General features: G+C 47.5%; 1 protein-coding gene across 1 annotated transcript in view; it reads right to left on the reverse strand.

Moving 5' to 3' along the window:
* Positions 1-21,621, reverse strand: part of tnr (tenascin R (restrictin, janusin)) — a 390,478-nt gene that overhangs the window by 22,766 nt on the left and 346,091 nt on the right. The window contains 2 exon segments of the mRNA XM_038795191.1: positions 1,170-1,321; positions 16,915-17,047. Coding sequence (XP_038651119.1) covers positions 1,170-1,321; positions 16,915-17,047 — 285 coding nt within the window.

Consider the following 21,621-nt stretch of genomic DNA (forward strand, 5'->3'; position numbering starts at 1 on the left):
TTGATTTGTCGAGACGATCTTTCCGTACCAACTGCGAGTGACCAGACCAATCAGACCACGAGAAAAGGGGAAAATCAATGTGGTCATTTTCCAGCTGCTCACATTGTGGGCCCATTCCCACTTTCCTTGTCCAGCGTCAGTCTAATTCTGATTTTGCAGCTGGCCGGTGACCGTCTGGAGAAATCCCAGGTTTTCGGCACCAAATTACAATTTTGAATTCTTTACCCGTCAGTCCGGCCTCAATAAAACTCGAGATGGATTCGTAGGTATAGTATTATTTATTTTTAACCAACTTGCAAGGCTGACTCGCTCCACAGAGACTCAGAACACACAGGCGTCTTCTGGGGCTCCCGAAACGAGTGAGTGAGAAACAAAGAAATCTCTGCAAATATCATTCAAATGGCATCAAGTTTCACATACAAGATTCCCATAGGTCACCCTATATACCTCCTGACCTGGCCATATATCCTGATTGGCTCACTTCGCATTCCTCAACCCTGGGCCTCTTGTTACCCAGCATCCTTTTCTCCATCCTCCTCTCCCCCGTTCCTGGCCATGCTTTCTGAATCCCTTTGTCCTTTGTCTGTGAGCTCACTACTATCAGACTGGCTCACATCTACATTATTGTAACTAATATTTTAACTAACTATTTTATATCACATTCGTTTGTTCAATTTCTCAGACCCACCCTGGGCAGCATGCTCCATTCTAAGGTATGGCTGGTCAGCCAGGTTTGCTCAGCAAGCAAGTGCCATGCACAAGAATCTACCTGAAGTGGATTCAGAGAGAATCCAGTTTCACTCAAGCCTTCAGGAAAGGGAGGATCTTGCAAAAGAGATTGTGAGATGTCCAGTCCTCAACCCTGCCACTACATCATTACACAATAAGTATTTACAGGTACAGTTGTGATGCCAAGTCATACAAGGCTATGGATCAGGTACTGTAAAATGGGATTAGAATACTTACGCGGTTGTTTTTGACTGGTGCAGACACGATGGACCAAAGGGCCTTTTTTATGTGTTAGACCTCTCTGACAATTAGCATTAAATTCACCTGAGGAAGGAGCAGTGATCCGAAAGCTAGTGATTCAAAACAAACCTGTTGGACTTTAACCTGGTGTTGTAAGACTTCTTACAATTAGCATAGGAAGAGAGTGAAGTGTTACTCACAGTCCAACCACCACCGTCTGTCATCATGTCACAGAAAGCTTGCAGGCTTTGCTGTGGCTCTCCATTGATGTAGATGGTGTAGATGCCACTGATGGTGTCTCCATTAAGTAGGTGCTGAGCGCAGTCCCATGGGTACGGGTAAAGCCTGCCCACTGCAACAAGAAAAAATGGATCAGGACATCCAGCTCTGAAGAAGGCAGATCATCGTGGGAATCAACTCATCAATCTATCCTCACTCAGCTCCACACCCTCGAGGAGCAACAGCAACAGTGAAGTGACTTTGAAATGACCTGTTCCAATAACCCTAACGGGGAACATTGAACCAAACAAGGAATTTATCAATAAAAGCAGGTGTGCTAACAAATCATCCATTCCTATTTAACAATTTGATTCTCAAATCTTCCTCTTGTTTTCCACATTCTCCCTGTTCAAAGACAGAGGTCAAGATTCAGCAACCCCACATCCAAACATGAGTCACCTGACTCACTCCGCCGGGTACAATCTGTATCTCGCCAATATTTAAATCAGCTTAACGGATGAATTAATTATCCAGACACCGGGTTCACCTGACGCCCGGGCCTCAACGGCCACTACTAGGAGACCTCGTAGTGTAGTACTGATCCACACAAAAGTGGACCAGGTGTAACGACACCTCGGGGGGACTTGCAGGCTATTGGAGACCGCAGGTAGTCGGGGACAGGTAGTGCCCTGGCACTCCCCTTGGCACCTGGGCACTGCCAGGGCACCAGGGTAGCACTTCCAGGGTGCATGGGGCACTGCCAGGGCACCAGGGTAGCACTGCCAGGGTCAATGGGGCACTGCCAGGATAGCACTCCCAGGGTGCATGGGGCACTGCCAGGGCACCAGGGTAGAACTGCCAGGGTGCATGGGGCACTGCCAGGGCACCAGGGTAGCACTGCCAGGGCGCATGGGGCACTGCCAGGGTAGCACTTCCAGGTGCATGGGGCACTGACAGGGCACCAGGGTAGCACTGCCAAGGTGCATGGGGCACTGCCAGGGCACCAGGGTAGCACTTCCAGGGTGCATGGGGCACTGCCAGGGCACCTGGGTAGCACTTCCAGGGTGCATGGGGCACTGCCAGGGCACCTGGGTAGCACTGCCAGGGTGCATGGGGCACTGCCAGGGTAGCACTTCCAGGATGCATGGGGCACTGCCAGGGCACCACTGCCAGAGTGCATGGGGCACTGCCAGGGTGCCAGGCTGGAGGGGGTACCTTGCCAATTAGAGTGGGGTGAGGGGGGGGGTTCAGCTCACCAGCAGGAAATGACTTAAGTGCATTCCCGCAGACCAAAAAACCTTTGCAAAATGCCATTGAATAGCGGAATGTTTCTCAGCGGCCAAACATGCCCAAAAGTGCAAAGTCTGCTGAATCGCCTTGTTGAGAATATGGAGGGGGTGGTTGAATTTTGCATGGTGGGGCTGGTGCTCTCTTCCCCAGCCATCGGTGTAGGTAAGCCAGTGTGTATCGGCACCAGTCTCCAGCCCAGATAAATGAGGAGGGAAGGGTACCTGGCTGAAACAAAACAATGCTGCTTAATATGACAGAGTGATTAACTAGCATTGTAATGACCCAAGCAACATGGGACACGACAAATGAGGAACCAACCTTTGTCATGTTGGAAAAAGAGTTATTTGTCTCTCAGGGGCAAAGACAGTGCCAATTGGTGAGAACTGAGGTGCAAAAGGCCCATGTTGTGGTGGGTAATCACCAGGTTAATTATTATTCGGGTTCAATAGAGTTAAAATCCCCAGGATCTGATGGTATCTCCGTCCTAACTTGCCACACACTATCCTGACTTGGAAATATGTCGGCGTTCCTTCACTGTCACTGGATCAAAATCCGGGAAGTCCCTCACTAACAGCAGTGTGGGTGTACCTACACCACAGGGACCCCAGCAGTTCAAAAAGGCAGGCCTTCTGAAGGGCAATTAGGAATGGGCAATAAATACTGGCCCAGCCACCAACAGCCAAATCCCATAGAAATTAATTTTTAAAAAGGTGAGGAACATTGCAGTTATCTCAGCCTAAACCTTCCAGAACAATCAAGAATTGTCGCTTTAGGTTGGAAAATGGCAAACAAAACTCTATTATTCAAGCAGAGCTAGAGAGAGGAACCAGGAAGTTATAAACCTGTTAGTCTAGCTTTTACTGTGGGAAAGTTATTGAACTTAATTAAAAGTTATAATTAAGGACAGAGTAACCGAGCATTAGAAGGAATTTGAGCTGATTAGAGAAAAGCAATGAAAATTCTGATTCAAATTTGCAAGCTGAAATTCTGTTTTTCTCTCTCCCCAGATGCTGACTGTTGTCGAGTATTTCTGAATTTCCCGTATTTAGTAGAAGATGCTCTGACACCACAACTTTAACCAGACCCGGCCTGATGTCAGGACAGATCACTGTTACCGACAGAACAGTGATACTGTGCCTGGGTGTGACTTTGAACCTACAGCACAGGGCTGGAAAGAATCCTGGTTGTAGTTTGTTTTAGTCAAGCTGTCTTCACCAACGGTCCAGCTTTTATTGCTTCACACACAGAGTTGCCAATGAGATTCCTGATCCCAGCCATAAAATAAAGGAGTATTACGATCCCAGACCAGGTGCCAAAAGTGGCTAGGATACTGGACAGAAATTCCAATATTTTATTTTAATTTTGCAAGACTGTAAGGAAAGGACAACGCTCCAGGAGTGATTTCCTGCAAATAGGGATATTGTATATTCAAACAAACTCTGTGAACACAGTATTAAATATCTTTAACATCACACCAGAAAATAACTTTGTGGCAGAATAACCCTCAACTGCAATCTTTATTCCAACTCAAACAAATCATCTCAGCTCTCAATCCACTTTTGAATACAGTTAGCAGACTCGGGTATACTCGCTCAAGCGATGTTCTTTGGAGAATGTTTTAGGAGATAGACCTGAATGGTGATAGAGCAATGCAGGATCTCTTGCTGAGGTCTTCACAAACTCCATAGTTTTGCTTCCAGAACCCACTGTAAACTCCTGTTCATCTCAACTCACTGTTGAAATCTCCTACCCTGTTCACAGGAAAGTCTGCTTCTGGTCTGGCCCCTGTCAAATCTTTCACTGAACTGCAGTGAGAGCAGATGCTTGACTTCTGCTCACATCTCCATCTAAAACTCAACTAAACTGTGAAATAGTCCTTCCTGTTTATTTTTTCTGAAAAATATTTTTATTCAACATTTTTACACAAACAGTACCTGACTCCCAATATCCCTCCAACTTTTGACAGGGTTAGTTGGGTCCCTCCTACACCGCTCACAACGACCCTTCACCCCCTCAGTCATCCTTACCTTCATTAAATGCACCCTACATACCACTTTTAACTGAATCATCCCTAGTCTTGCATCCAACGTTGAGGCATTGACCCTTCGCAGCACTTTGCTTCGCTAATCCTTCCTCCATCCCCATCCCCAACTCTTCTTCCCACATAATCTTACCTTAAATCGCTGAGACAACCCCACTCTCCAATCCCCTCATTGACAGTATCTCCTCCAACAACGATGAGGCCGGCGCCACCAGGAAACTCGGAAAAGACTTCCTTGCGAAATTAGACACCTGCATATACCATAAAGCCTTCCTCATGCTGCACCAATACTTCAGCCCCAACTATTCTAAAATTGGGGATCTCTTTCATCCCTTTCTCCTCCCATCCTCGCAACCGGGCATCCATCCTCCCTGGCTCAAACCCATGATTCCCTCTTATCGGCATCACCCTTGACCCCTTCCTCAGCTTGAAGTGCTGTCGAAATTGCCCCCAAATCCTCAGTGTGGCCACCCGGATTCCCAGAATACTTTCCTGGGGCTAGTGGCAGCGGCGCCATTGCCAGTGCCCACAACCCCGACCCTCTACAGGATCCTGCCTCCATCTGCACCCACAAGGTTTCCGACTCCTTCCTCCAGCCCTGTACATTCTCTGCATTCGTTGCCCAATAATAATGCAATAGACTCGGAAGAGCCAAGCCCCTGACTGCCACCACTTTGGAGCACCACCTTCCTTATCCTCGCGACCTTCCCTGCCCACACAATAGACAAGACCAGCTTATCCACCCCTCAAACAAAATGCCTTTGGCAAAAAAGTCATCAGGCATTGGAACAGAAACAAAAACCGTGGCAAAATATTCAGTTTGACTGCCTGCACCCGGCCAGCCAACGACAAGGGGAGACTATCCTAAATGGCAACCCCTCCAGACCCATCCCTCCCTTCGAAAGAGACATGACAAAGTCTCTATCTTGAGGATAGCAAATGTGGTCCCTTTGTTCAAGAAGGGGAGTAGAGATAACCCCGGTAACTATAGGCCGGTGAGCCTAACGACTGTGGTGGGTAAAGTCTTGGAGAGGATTATAAAAGATACGATTTATAATCATCTAGATAGGAATAATATGATTAGGGATAGTCAGCATGGTTTTGTGAAGGGTAGGTCATGCCTCACAAACCTTATCGAGTTCTTTAAAAAGGTGACTGAACGGGTAGACGAGGGTAGAGCAGTTGATGTGGTGTATATGGATTTCAGTAAAGCGTTTGATAAGGTTCCCCACGGTCGGCTATTGCAGAAAATACGGAGGCTGGGGATTGAGGGTGATTTAGAGATGTGGATCAGAAATTGGCTAGTTGAAAGAAGACAGAGAGTGGTAGTTGATGGGAAATGTTCAGAATGGAGTTCAGTTACGAGTGGCGTACCACAAGGATCTGTTCTGGGGCCGTTGCTGTTTGTCATTTTTATAAATGACCTAGAGGAGGGCACAGAAGGATGGGTGAGTAAATTTGCAGACGACACTAAAGTCGGTGGAGTTGTAGACAGTGCGGAAGGATGTTTCAGGTTACAGGGGGACATAGATAAGCTGCAGAGCTGGGCTGAGAGGTGGCAAATGGAGTTTAATGTGAAGAAGTGTGAGGTGATTCACTTTGGAAAGAATAACAGGAATGCGGAATATTTGGCTAATGGTAAAATTCTTGGTAGTGTGGATGAGCAGAGGGATCTCGGTGTCCATGTACATAGATCCCTGAAAGTTGCCACCCAGGTTGATAGGGTTGTGAAGAAGGCCTATGGTGTGTTGGACTTTATTGGTAGAGGGATTGAGTTCCGGAGCCATGAGGTCATGTTGCAGTTGTACAAAACTCTAGTACGGCCGCATTTGGAGTATTGCGTACAGTTCTGGTCGCCTCATTATAGGAAGGACGTGGAAGCTTTGGAACGGGTGCAGAGGAGATTTACCAGGATGTTGCCTGGTGTGGAGGGAAAATCTTATGAGGAAAGGCTGATGGACTTGAGGTTGTTTTCGTTAGAGAGAAGAAGGTTAAGAGGTGACTTAATAGAGGCATACAAAATGATCAAAGGGTTAGATAGGGTGGACAGCGAGAGCCTTCTCCCGCGGATGGAGGTGGCTAGCACGAGGGGACATAGCCTTAAATTGAGGGGTAACAGATATAGGACAGAGGTCAGAGGTGGGTTGAGTGGTGAGGCCGTGGAATACCCTACCTGCAACAGTAGTGAACTCGCCAACATTGAGGGCATTTAAAAGTTTATTGGATAAGCATATGGATGATAATGGCATAGTGTAGGTTAGATGGCCTTTAGTTTTTTTCCATGTTGGTGCAACATCGAGGGCCGAAGGGCCTGTACTGCGCTGTATCATTCTATGTTCTAAAGTACTCACTCTTCCCTAAATTCAATTTATACCCGAAAACGCCCCAAATTTCCCTAGCAATTCCATTATGTCCCTTATCGAAGAGCACGGGTCTGTGATATACAACAGTAAGTCATCTGCGTGCAGGGGGTACATGGGACGCTCCTGCCTCATTCCCTGGAATAGGGGCTGGTTTAGCACACAGGGCTAAATCGCTGGCTTTTAAAGTAGACCAAGGCAGGCCAGCAGCACGGTTCAATTCCCGTACCAGCCTCCCCGAACAGGCGCCGGAATGTGGTGACTTTTCACAGTAACTTCATTGAAGCCTACTTGTGACAATAAGCGATTTTCATTTCATTTCATTTCATATTGGGAAGTACTCCGACTGCGTCTCATTCATCCTCACACAAGCGGTTGGATCCTTATTCAGCAATTTCACCCAAGCCACAAACTTAGGCCTAATCCCAAACGTTTCCAGCACTGCAAACAGATACCTCCATTCCACTCTGTCAAATGCTTTCTCCGCATCCAACGCCACCACCACCTCCAACTCCCTTTCCTCTGCTGGAGAAGAACCACATTCAGCAGCCGCCGCGCGTTCGACAACAGCTGCCTGCCCTCGACAAACCCCGTCTGATCCTCCCCCACCACCTTCGGAAGACACTCCTCCAGCCTCACCACCAGCACCTTCACATCCACATTCAGTGGCGAAATGGGCCTACACGACCCACACTCCACCGGGTCGTTCTCCTTTTTCAGTAACAATGAAATAGTTGGCTGCCTCATAGTCTCCAGTAACCCCTGCTTCGCCATTGCACCCTCAAAAATTTCCACCATCAGTGGCACCAATTTTTCCTTAACCTTTTCTAAAACTCCACCAGGAACCCATGTGGCCCTGGCGCATTAGCTGACTGCATCTTCCCTATTGCTACCTTCACTTCCTCCAACCCCAACGGAATCTCTATCCTGGCCCTTTCCACCTCTCCCACCTCAGCCATTCCAAAGACTCCCTCATCCCCAATTTATCCTCTGGCAACCCCCTATAAACATCCTCAAACATCCTGTTCACCTGCTCCAGAGCCACCACCACCCCTCCTGCCCCATCTTCACAATCTCCCTCGCTGCTGCCCGCCCCATACTCATACAAAACACCCCGCCCCGCGTTGGCCAGAGACAGGCAGTCAAACTTCGCCTGAAACTCCTTCCTCACCAAACCTCATACTCCGGCTCCTCTGCATATCTCCCATCCACCTTTGTCTTAAGTGCAATGAACTCCCCTCGCACTACCGTCTTCAATGCCTCCCAAACCACCAAAGTCGAGACCTCCACATTTCGATTAAACTCCACATACTCCTCACTCACCCTCCCCAACTTGATGCAAAAGTTTGGGTCCACCAACAATCCCAATCTCCATGCCGCCCTCTGGGCTGGCCCCTTCTCCAAGACCATATCCACCCGATATCATGATCGCCGAGTATTCTGCCTTCTTCACCCCACCAGCAACACCTTCCCTACCACAAAAAGTCAATCCTCAAATACACCTTGAGTACTGAGGTGAAGAATGAATACTTTGTCTCCTGGATGCAAAAAACCCAACTGATCTGCCCCTTCCCATCTCCTTCCGAAAGCCCCCTCAAACATTTGCCCCTCCCCGAGGGGGCCAGCAAGCAGGGTCGAGACCTATCCATCCTCAGGTCCAGCACCATATTCCAATTCCGCAACCCCCCCATTATCAGCTGGTGAGTGTCCACGTCCGGTATGGCTGTTAACATCACCCTCACAAACCCAGCGTCATCTCAGTTCAGGACATACACGCAGATCAACACCACCAACCACCCCTTCAACGCACCCATCACTATCACGTAGCTGTCTCCTTGAGCCGCCACTACCTTCTCCATTTGGAGTCTCACCCGCTTGCCCACCACCAACCCCCCCCCCCCCCCCCCCCCCCCCCCCCCCCCCTGTCTGACTATTGAAGCCAGGACAGAACATCTGCTCACCAAACCCTTCCTCAGCCTCATCTGGTCCTTTACCCTCAGATGGATCTCCTGTAACAGCAACACGTCCACCATGCCCATCCCTCCAGGTCCGCCGCATAAGCAGAACACTGCACCGACCCTGGTCACTGCTCCCTCCGCACCCCTTTCCCAGCAACCCTTCCGGCACTTGCTCTTGAAAACACCTCACCAAATATCAGCCCCATCCCCCCACCATTCACACTTCCCAGGCCCATCGAAACCTGTCCTTACAGATTCCAACAGCCACGACCCCTGCCCACAACTTGCTCCCGTTCACTAGCTAACAATGTATTTGAAGCATAGAATTTACAGTGCAAGGGGTCATTCAGCCCATTGAGTCTGCACCAGCCCTTGGAAAGAGCACCCGACTGAAGCCCACGTATTTACCCTATCCCCGTAACCCCCGCTTAACATTTTTTGAACATTAAGGGCAAAATGGCCAATCCCCCTAACCCGCACAACTTTGGACTGTGGGAGGAAACCCACGCAGACACAGGAAGAACATGCAGATCCAGCTCCAGGAGGAATAAACCCAGCCTATCCAGTTCTAAGGGGAACAATTCCACACTCTGCAGATCCAAGGGGAAACATCCCAGGGTATCCAGCTCCAAGCGGAACAATCCCAACCTATCCAGATCCAAAGGGAAAAGCCTATCCAGCTCCAGTGTGAACAATACCAGCCTATCCAGATCCATGACGAATAATCCCAGTTTATCCAGCTCCAAGGGGAACATTCCCAGCCTTTCAAGCTCCAGGAGGAATATTCCCAGCCTATGCACCTACAATGGGAACAATTCTGGCCCATCCAGCTCCAATGGGATCAATCCCAGCCTTTCCAGCTCCATGGAGACCAATCCCAGTCTATCCAGCTCCAATGGCGACGAATCACAGCCTATCCAGCTCCATGGGGATCAATCCCAGCCTATACAGCTCCATGGGGATCAATCCCAGCCTATCCAGCTCCATTAGGATCATTCCCAGTCTATCCAGCTCCATGGGGATCAATCCCAATCTATCCAGCTCCACAGGGAACAGTCCCAGCCTATCCAGCTCCATGGGGATCAATCCCAGCCTATCCAGCTCCATGGGGATCAATCCCAGCCTTTCCAGCTCCATGGGGATCAATCCCAGCCTATCCAGCTCCATTGGGATCAATCCCAGCCTATCCAGCTCCATGGGGATCAATCCCAGCCTTTCCAGCTCCATGGGGACCAATCCCAGCCTATCCAGCTCCATGAAGACCAATCCCAGCCTTTCCAGCTCCATGGGGATCAATCCCAGCCTATCCAGCTCCATGGGGATCAATCCCAGCCTTTCCAGCTCCATGGAAATCAATCCCAGCCTATCCAGCTCCATGGGGATCAATCCCAGTCTAACCAGCTCCATGGAGACCAATCCCAGTCTATCCAGCTCCATGGGGATGAATCACAGTCTATCCAGCTCCATTGGGATCAATCCCAGCCTATCCAGCTCCATGGGCAACAATCCCAGTCTATCCAGCTCCATTGGGATCAATCCCAGCCTATCCAGCTCCATGGGGATCAATCCCAGTCTAACCAGCTCCATGGGGATCAATCCCAATCTATCCAGCTCCATGGGGATCAATCCCAGTCTATCCAGCTCCATGGGGATCAATCCCAGTCTATCCAGCTCCATTAGGATCAATCCCAGTCTATCCAGCTCCATTGGGATCAATCCCAGCCTATCCAGCTCCATTGGGATCAATCCCAGCCTATCCAGCTCCATGGGGATCAATCCCAGTCTATCCAGCTCCATGGGGATCAATCCCAGTCTATCCAGCTCCAATTGGATCAATCCCAGTCTATCCAGCTCCATGGGGATCAATCCCAGTCTATCCAGCTCCATTGGGATCAATCCCAGCCTATCCAGCTCCATTGGGATCAATCCCAGCCTATCCAGCTCCATGGGGATCAATCCCAGTCTATCCAGCTCCATGGGGATCAATCCCAGTCTATCCAGCTCCATTGGGATCAATCCCAGCCTATCCAGCTCCATTGGGATCAATCCCAGCCTATCCAGCTCCATTGGGATCAATCCCAGCCTATCCAGCTCCATGGGGATCAATCCCAGTCTATCCAGCTCCGCAGAAAACAATCCCAGCCAACCCAATCTTTCCTCATTGTTACTATTCTCCAGTCCTCATAACATTCTCGGAAATCATCCTCTCCAATGTAGGAACAACTTTCCTATAATGTGGCGACAGAACTGTACACAGTTCTTAATCAGTGGTCGAACTACATTTCACAGTCTCTGCCGTCCCCCACATTATTCAAAATCCTCCCATTTATTGTGCATTCGCTTAGCCATATTCAGCTCCCAAAATGGATTACCTCACAATTCTCTGGATTGAATTCCATTTTACACTTCTCTTCCTGCAGTCTAAAACTTCCTTCTCACTGTCAACCACATGGCCAATTGTTGTATTATCTGCAAATTTCTTTATCAAACCCACTCCTTTTAAATCGAAATTATCAATATAAACTACAAAAATCAGGGGAGCCAGTACTGAGCCCTGCGGAACCCCAGTTGTGCCTTCCAGTCACAGATACAGACGTCAAACATAACCCTTTGCTTCCTGCCACAAACACAAGGTTGGAACCAATTAGTCAGAAATCACCTCCCCTTAACAGTTCCATGTTGACTTTAATCTATGCCTTTCTCAACAAAGGTTTACACTGTCCCTCAGAATTGATTCCAAGAGTGTGCCCACACCTAAAGTTAAGCTAACTAGCCTACAATTACTCCAATTCCTCTTTTTTAAAGAATGGTACGATAAGAGCTGTCCTGCAGTCCTCTGGCACTGCTCCAATCCTCCAGAAAAGTCTGACATATCCTCTGCAATTTCTTCCCTTGCTTTGTTAAATATATCTCCTCCAGGCATGGTGATTTCTCTACTTTCAATTCTTCCTCACTTACAATGTTAATTCCATCCAATATCTCACACACTCCCTCCTTAACTACAACCATGATGTGGAGATGCCGGCGTTGGACTGGGTTGAGCACAGTAAGAAGTCTTACAACACCAGGTTAAAGTCCAACAGGTTTGTTTCCAATCACTAGCTTTCGGAGCACAGCTCTTTCATGTGACTCACCTGATGAAGGAGCTGCACTCTGAAAGCTAGTGATTCCAAACAAATCTGATGGACTTTAATCTGGTGTTGTAAGACTTCTTACTTCACTACAACATCATCTATTGTGCAGATGGTTACAAATTATTCAGTAAGAACCTTACCAACCTTTTCCTATTTCCTAACTGGTTGACCCCATCTCCTCAGTCCTAACTGCGGACCCCTATCCCCAGATTGTGACACCTGGCTCTGGACACCCCCACCATCAGGAACATCTGTCTTGCATCTACCCGGTTTAGCATGGCCAATCTACCTAACCTGCACATCATTGGACATTAAGGGCAATTTGACAAGACCAATCCACCTAACCTGCACATCTTTGCACTGTGGGAAGAAACCTATGCAGACATGGGGAGAACATGAAAACACCACAGTCACCAAAGCGGAAATTGAACCCAGGTACCTGCCACGGTGAGCCAATTGTGCTCCTGTGCCACCCTTCAAAGTACTGCTCCTGCTCAGTAGTTTTGAATATAACAATTTGGATCATCCTTTGATGTGTTAGTGATATTCCAATCCTAACTCATTGTTACGGTCACTGTTGGTGAGTTTGACTCCTGCCTCCAATACTTCCACTGTATCCATTGACAAAACCCACTCCCATGGGTGTTCACTCTCTGAAGACTGTTCCTTTACCTCCTCTTGGCAAACACAAGACATGCTCCTCGATCCAAAGACAATGGGACAGATTCTGTCTGAGCAAAGGGATCCTAGTATTTGTCTTAAATTGTATATCACCTGAACCCACGTTTTCATTTTGGAAAGTGATGGAATAAACTTTTTGACAGAGCCCAACTTAAGTTACAAGCTATGGGTGGCATGGTAGCACAGTGGTTGGCACTGTTGCTTCACAGCTCCAGGGTTCCAGGTTTGATTCCCGCCTTGGATCACTGTCTGTTCACAAGTCCCGAAAGACGTGCTGTTAGGTAATTTGGACATTCTGAATTTGCCCTATGTACCCAAACAGGTGTCGTAATGTGGTGACGAGGAACTTTTCACAGCAACTTCACTGCAGTGTTAATGTAAACCTATTTGTGATAATAAAGATTATATTGATGACAAGGGGCAGATTATTAAACAGTAGCAAGGAGTGGATTTACAACGTTCAGACCTTACTAGCCCTCCTCAGAATATGGAAATTAATTTCTGCATTAAAATTTGAGATAAGTGATACTGAGACTGCCCACGCTCGGTGTTATATCTGACAACAATTCCTGAATTATACACATGCACAATTAAACCTAGAAATACCTGCATTGCTCCACCGCAGGGTGTGTAACTAGTGAATCTCTACAGTGCAGCAGGAGGCCATTCAGCCCATCGAGTCCACACCGACCCTCTGAAAGAGGACTCGGCCCTCTCCCCTACCCTATCCCCGTAACCCCATTGAGTTGGCACATTTTTGGACTTGCCCTTTCACTCTGCACTAAAAACCACCTGAAGAGTTGGACTGGGACATTCAGAGGTGACTGAGTTTCCAAGCCATGCTAAGTCAATGGTTGAAAAGATTCAAAATTCATGTAATTAATCTCAAACTAATCCTCTCTTCAGCTCAATGATTTGCATTTCCCATGGGCCCAGGCGCACATGCGCAGACCGGGAAAGAGCTGCACATGCGCAGACCGGGAAAGAACCGCACATGCGCAGACCGGGAAAGAGTCGCACATGCGCAGAGCGGGAAAGAGCCGCACATGCGTGGTTGAGATTTTTAAATGTTGCTCAGGCCCATGCTTTTGATGCAGGTCCCGTTGTGCCTGAAGTTCCCAGTCAGGGAAGAAGGTAGAGAAAATAGGAGTTGCTCAAACTTCTTTCATAGTGTAAAGGTGTGGGAACACCTATAAAAAAGGTGTGGGAACCACTGCTCTAAGTCATCACTCATACTGACCAACCTTTCTGCTTCAAATTTGTTTCTTTTTAATATGAGTATGGAGTCCCATCCCCTCAGAATAAATGACTGTTTCAGCTTTTTAAAAAAACATTGTTCTGGCTATTTTCGTCCCATCCTGTTTGTTTTTACATTATTTAAATCCAATTTTTACTTTCTGCTTTTATATTTCCTAATTTAGAGTCTGTGCGTCTCACTAAGAATTGTTCAACCTGGTTGGTTAAAGAGCCCCGCTTTTTCTTGGGCCTTTCACATGTTTCTCCGATCACAGTGGAAGGCAAGATGCTGAAATGCAAGTGGATGAATAAATATCTCAACTGAAAAGCCACAGATTTTAGCAAGTTTAACGCTGAACATTGTTCATTCCCCACGGAGTATGAAATCCAGACCAAACAAGTGGGAATTAAGCAGATTATGGAGTGATTATAAAGAAGCTATTAAGTATATGAAAGCATGGTTATGGGGCAGAGAGAAGCAGACTGATTGGAAGAGAAGAACGAGGAGCCAAATAAAATATAAAGTAAGAAATTTGGACTAGAGATCAGGAGAAATTCTTTATGCATAGTGTTGTGAGTCTGTGGGATTAGGGATCGAGGCAAAAGCAAATTGAATTCAGTAATAATTCTGCAATTTCAGTGTTGTCTTTTTTTTGACTTGTGAGCAACGTGGCTGTATAATATTTGCACACACTTTCTCACCAACTTTCTGAAGGCACTAACTCATTACTCAGCTATAATCTCAGTGCCATCAGGGACTCTACCACAATCACACAGGCCAATATTTATACCTGGGAAATATGGCAGGAAAGATCAGTTTATTGTGGTCACATCACATCTTAGCCCAATACCCAGACTCCCCCATTGCCCATTTGAGGTTGAGGATGTTGGGAAGGTGCAAGGGCTTGGTCCTGGGATGCCTTTCAGAAAAACAACCCTTCAGATGGATGTGGAACTATCTCACATGAAGATAGCTCATTTCAAATCTGAGATTGATAATGTTTTGAGGGGAAAGGGTTTACAAAGATACAGGCCTATTATTTGGATGACAAGATCTTGCTTCCCCAATAATTGTCCACTTAAGGGCTTCAGTTGTGTCAAAGGTGGGCTCCACATCCAAGGACTTGCATGCCTCAAGGTAAAATTGCCGTGTATGTTCGTGACAGGGCGGGCAGGAGCAGGCAGGGACCCAGAGGGGGACCCCCCCCCCCCCCCCCCCCCCCCCCCCCGAGATGGAAAAGCTTTATCCCAGAAAGCCAATCTTTGCACACTTATATCCATTTATTTATAGAATTACAAGCATGCGCTTTCCAACCCAAAAACAACAGTTTCACTGTCTGCCCATTGATACAGGTTCAAGCAAATCTCCATTTAATACTCAACACTTCAACAATTAAAGACAAGGTATAGGCTTCTAACATAGGGGGTTGACAAAAATTGGAGATTTGGTGGAATTTGAATTTGATGAAATTGAGATACATTTGAGGTTTTTTTTTGGGGGGGGTGCCGATATGATGGTGACGTTTTGCGTTCCCATCCTTTCATTGACATCTTGAACATATAAATGATCTTTTCTTGAATTCTTTACCACTTTGCAAATTCCACAGCGCTTGTCTGACCTTTGCTCAGATCCAAATGAGGGAGTGAATTCTCTGCCTCCCTACCCGCCTCTTTCACGGCGGTGCGCCGTCAATGGCAGCGGGATTCTCTGTTTCCACCGCTGGCCAATGGGAGTTCCTTTTGTAAGCAGCCAAGCCACTGGGAAACCCACGGGCAGAAATGAGCTGCCGGTGGAACGGAGAATCCCGCTGGCAGAGAATTCACCCCGAGATCTTTCTAATCTAAACAATTTAAATCTCCTTGAGTCAGCTTCATGGATTTAAATTTTGGGCGGCACGGTAGCACAGTGGGCAGCACTATTGCTTCACAGCACCAGGGTCCGAGGTTCGATTCCCGGCTTGTGTCACTGTGCGGAGTCTGCATGTTCTCCCCGTGTCTGCGTGGGTTTCCTCCGGTGCCCCGGTTTCCTCCCACAAGTCCTGAAAGATGTGCTGTTAGGTAATTTGGACATTCTGAATTCTCCCTCCGTGTACCCAAACAGGAATGTGGCAACTAGGGGCTTTTCACAGTAAGTTCATTGCAGTGTTAATGTAAACCTAATGTGACAATAATAAAGATTATTATTATAAATAACAGGCCAATGATGCCAGAAAGGTCAGTCATACACCTATAAACTACAACACCAACTTGTATTTATATAGTGCTTTATAACGTGATAAACTCTTGCAAGATGAATCAAAGTTTGACACCAAGCAACATGAGGCGATACAAAGACACGGGCAGGAAGGTCAAAGAGGAAGGTTTGAGGAATCATGGTGGCACAGTGGTTATCTCTGCTGCCTCCCAGCACCACGGACCCTGGTTTGACTCTGCCCTTGGGTCACTGTTTGTGCGGAGTCTGCTCATTCTCCCCGTGTCTGTGTGGCTTTAGACCATAAGACATAGGAGTGGAAGTAAGGCCATTCGGCCCATCGAGTCCACTCCACCATTCAATAATGGTTGATTTCAACTCCATTTACCCGCTCTCTCCCCATAGCCCTTTCCTCCGGGTGTTCCGGTTTCCTCCCACAGTCCCACGATGTGCAGGTGAGGTGGACTGGCCATGATCAATTGCCCCTTGGTGTTCAGGGATGTGCAGGTTGGGTGGGGTTACAGGGATAGGGTGGGGGAATGGGTCTAGACAGGCTGTTCTTTCCAAGGGTTGGTGCAAACTCAATGGGCTGAATGGGCACTGTAGGAATTCTATGCTTTTATGGTTCTGGGGAGCATGTTAGATGATGAGGCTAGAGGTGGAAACATCCAAGGAGAACATTCCAGAACTTATTTTAGTGAGTTATTGTTTAACAGATTATATTAGACACAACTTTCTGCATCTTCCAGCGTTTTCTCTTTGACATCTTTGTGTCAGATGGATTCCTGTCCTCAGGCCGGAGAAAGGCATGTTTGCACATTCACACCACCCATACCTGTTGTGAATGAGGTGTTTTCTGCTGCACTTCTCATGGCGCCGTGTGCGGACTGGAGTCTCAGAGAGTACGTAGTCATTTCTGACAGGCCCTCCAGTTGAATCCAAGTATCCTCTGCATCCAGTATCAGCTCCTGTAAGAGTGTGTGAGAGAAACAACACATCAGGGCCCGATCTCAGTCATTTCCCAGAAAAACCCTAGATCCCACCCTGCAGAACTTCCATTCATAGACAGCTCTGATACTCAGACTGCTAACGTTTAAACATGGCGTGCACACTTTGCAGGAGACAAGTCTAGGACAGGGGAACACAACATAAAAATTAGAGCGAGCCCAGTCAGGAGAGTAGACAGGCAACTGTCCTTCACATAAAAGGTGAAACTTTCTCCCATAAAAAGTAATGACAGCATTTCACGTGTAGCTGTCGGATTGAGCAGATCATGTCAAGTGTAGATCCCCAGTCCTGACACCAACTTGGGATTCCTGGTAGATGTGTTCAGACAGGATCTGCAGTCTGACAAGGGCAACATGGAAAAATATTTTCCATATGATGCAGGGAGATGCAGCGACAGTTATTACAATTATTGGGTCATCCTTGTTCTTGTAAAGGGTGACAATGATATCACACACACACAGACGAACACACACTCAAACACAGACACATACAAACATGCACATACACGTGCACACAAACAGGCACATAAACAGACAAGCACACATACAAACATGCGTGCACACACAAACAGGCACACACAAACACAGACAAGCACGCATACTACACACGCACACATACAGTCACACACACTCACACATACAAACACACACGCCCACAGACTCAAACACACATACAGAGACAGATACGTATATGCGCACACACTCAAGCACAGACGGACACACACGTAGACACACAGACACAATCACACACAGACGCGATCACACGCAGACATTGACACACAGACACACACTCACACAGACACTCACATGCAAACTCAAACACACATACAGAGATTGGACACGTACATGCGCACACATTCAAACACAGACGGGGACACACATAGGGACACACAAACAGACACACACATGCTAACACACACAAACAAAGAGACAGAAATACAGAACCAAAGACAGAAGCACACACACACACAGACAAATTCACATATACACAGACAGACTCACACCCAGGCACACACACATGCAGACACATAGGGCGGGCATTGCACTGCGCTACTTTTTGAGTGCAACACAACCGGTTGATGCCGGGAGATCCCATTGTGGACATTGTGGTAAATCAGAGTATTAGAATGAGACAGCTAGTCTCACTCTAATATGCGTTCCCGAGATCTAACCAAGGCGTGGGATCTAATTGGAGACCTCGGGCGAGTACCATTCAGTACTCGGCTCCACAAATGGAGACCAGACGCAGCGGCACTCATTGGGGTCTCCTAGGGGATTGGAGACACATACTCACACACAGACACACACACATACTCACACACAGACACACACACACATACTCACACACATACTCACACACAGATACACACACATACTCACACACAGAGACACACATACTCAGACACAGACAAATTCACAGACATACACAAGCAGACACTCACATTCACAGACACACGCACACACTGCCTGCTCCCTCCTGTGCAGGAGTGCCAGTTTCCTGTGTTTTATGATTTGAGACTGTACAGCATCAGCAGATTGAGTTTTCGCCATGGCAGTAGAATCGATTGCTTTGCTCAGCCCCTCCGCTGTACATACAGCATCCCACTCTGTTATGACAGGCCGGCTTTCTATGGCGTCTAGAGCTTCTGTGGTAAGTGTTTCCCCGAGAATATAACTTCAGGTAGTATTGTACAATCTCTCCAACTGCTTATTGCATTGGTGATGATTGTCCCTGCCTTGGTGTTCAGTGGAGCCCTTTTCTTTGCTGATTGCCCTGATGTCTTTTTGATCCCAATTACTGCGCCCTTGCGTTTAATGTCAAGGGATATCTGGATATTCTCGCAAAAATCAACCAGTGGCCCGACGCCTGGCTGGACTACACTTTGGCAATGTTCATTAAATTCTCACAGAGATTTTTGTAATGAATGAGATGGAACAGCTTGGCTTATATGTCAGGCTCCATCACAGTGATGCTAACTTGAAGCAATCAGCAATTTTTCCACTCTTGCTTTCATTTTATGGACAGCAAGGCATTATAGATGCGTCTCAACATCAGTTCCATTTCAGTTCTGCACCCTGGATGGGAATGCCCAAGAATGCCAATTCAAAACAGAGGAGGAACTGTCGGTTTAACCCAGGGTGGCAGTATGGCTGACATTGCTACAAGGACAGCGTTTCTGCTTTCAATTAGAAACTTGAAGAGTTCAGTTCTCACACTCGTGCTCACCAGAGTGCGATCTGTATCACAGTCAGTGCTGTGTGTGTGTTGGTGTAGAGCAGAGTGTGATCTGTATCACAGTCAGTGCTGTGTGTGTGTTGGTGTAGAGCAGGGTGTGATCTGTATCAGAGTCAGTGCTGTGTTGGTGTAGAGCAGAGTGTGATCTGTATCACAGTCAGTGCTGTGTGTGTGTTGCTGTAGAGCAGAGTGTGATCTGTATCACAGTCAGTGCTGTGTGTGTGTTGGTGTAGAGCAGAGTGTGATCTGGATCACAGTCAGTGCTGTGTGTGTGTTGGTGTAGAGCAGAGTGTGATCTGTATCACAGTCAGTGCTGTGTGTGTGTTGGTGTAGAGCAGAGTGTGATCTGTATCACAGTCAGTGCTGTGTGTGTGTTGGTGTAGAGCAGAGTGTGATCTGTATCACAGTCAGTGCTGTGTGTGTGTTGGTGTAGAGCAGAGTGTGATCTGTATCACAGTCAGTGCTGTGTGTGTGTTGGTGTAGAGCAGAGTGAGATCTGTATCACAGTCAGTGCTGTGTGTGTGTTGGTGTAGAGCAGAGTGTGATCTGTATCACAGTCAGTGCTGTGTGTGTGTTGGTGTAGAGCAGAGTGAGATCTGTATCACACACAGTGCTGTGTGTGTGTTGGTGTAGAGCAGAGTGTGATCTGTATCACAGTCAGTGCTGTGTTGGTGTAGAGCAGAGTGTGATCTGTATCACAGTCAGTGCTGTGTGTGTGTTGGTGTAGAGCAGAGTGTGATCTGTATCACAGTCAGTGCTGTGTGTGTGTTGCTGTAGAGCAGGGTGTGATCTGTATCATAGTCAGTGCTGTGTTGGTGTAGAGCAGAGTGTGATCTGTATCACAGTCAGTGCTGTGTGTGTTGGTGTAGAGCAGAGTGTGATCTGTATCACAGTCAGTGCTGTCTGTGTTGGTGTAGAGCAGAGTGTGATCTGTATCACAGTCTGTGCTGTGTGTGTGTTGGTGTAGAGCAGAGTGTGATCTGTATCACAGTCAGTGCTGTGTGTGTTGGTGTAGAGCAGAGTGTGATCTGTATCACAGTCAGTGCTGTGTGTGTGTTGGTGTAGAGCAGAGTGTGATCTGTATCACAGTCAGTGCTGTGTGTGTGTTGGTGAAGAGCAGAGTGTGATCTGTATCACAGTCAGTGCTGTGTGTGTGTTGGGGTAGAGCAGAGTGTGATCTGTATCACAGTCAGTGCTGTGTTGGTGTAGAGCAGAGTGTGATCTGTATCACAGTCAGTGCTGTGTGTGTGTTGGTGTAGAGCAGAGTGTGATCTGTATCACAGTCAGTGCCGTGTGTGTGTTGGTGTAGAGCAGAGTGTGATCTGTATCACAGTCAGTGCTGTGTGTGTGTTGGTGTAGAGCAGAGTGTGATCTGTATCACAGTCAGTGCTGTGTGTGTGTTGGGGTAGAGCAGAGTGTGATCTGTATCACAGTCAGTGCCGTGTGTGTGTTGGTGTAGAGCAGAGTGCGATCTGTATCACAGTCAGTGCCGTGTGTGTGTTGGTGTAGAGCAGAGTGTGATCTGTATCACAGTCAGTGCTGTGTGTGTGTTGGTGTAGAGCAGAGTGTGATCTGTATCACAGTCAGTGCTGTGTGTGTGTTGGTGTAGAGCAGAGTGTGATCTGTATCACAGTCAGTGCTGTGTGTGTGTTGGTGTAGAGCAGGGTGTGATCTGTATCACAGTCAGTGCTGTGTGTGTGTTGGTGTAGAGCAGAGTGTGATCTGTATCACAGTCAGTGCTGTGTGTGTTGGTGTAGAGCAGAGTGTGATCTGTATCACAGTCAGTGCTGTGTGTGTTGGTGTAGAGCAGAGTGTGATCTGTATCACAGTCAGTGCTGTGTGTGTGTTGGTGTAGAGCAGAGTGTGATCTGTATCACAGTCAGTGCTGTGTCTGTGTTGGTATAGAGCAGAGTGTGATCTGTATCACAGTCAGTGCTGTGTCTGTGTTGGTATAGAGCAGAGTGTGATCTGTATCACAGTCAGTGCTGTGTGTGTGTTGGTGTAGAGCAGAGTGTGATCTGTATCACAGTCAGTGCTGTGTGTGTGTTGGTGTAGAGCAGCGTGTGATCTGTATCACAGTCAGTGCTGTGTGTGTGTTGGTGTAGAGCAGAGTGTGATCTGTATCACAGTCAGTGCTGTGTGTGTGTTGGTGTAGAGCAGAGTGAGATCTGTATCACAGTCAGTGCTGTGTTGGTGTAGAGCAGAGTGTGATCTGTATCACAGTCAGTGCTGTGTGTGTTGGTGTAGAGCAGAGTGTGATCTGTATCACAGTCAGTGCTGTGTGTGTGTTGGTGTAGAG

The sequence above is a fragment of the Scyliorhinus canicula genome, chromosome 4 (genome assembly GCF_902713615.1).
Source record: "Scyliorhinus canicula chromosome 4, sScyCan1.1, whole genome shotgun sequence".
Taxonomy (NCBI): Eukaryota; Metazoa; Chordata; class Chondrichthyes; order Carcharhiniformes; family Scyliorhinidae; genus Scyliorhinus; species Scyliorhinus canicula.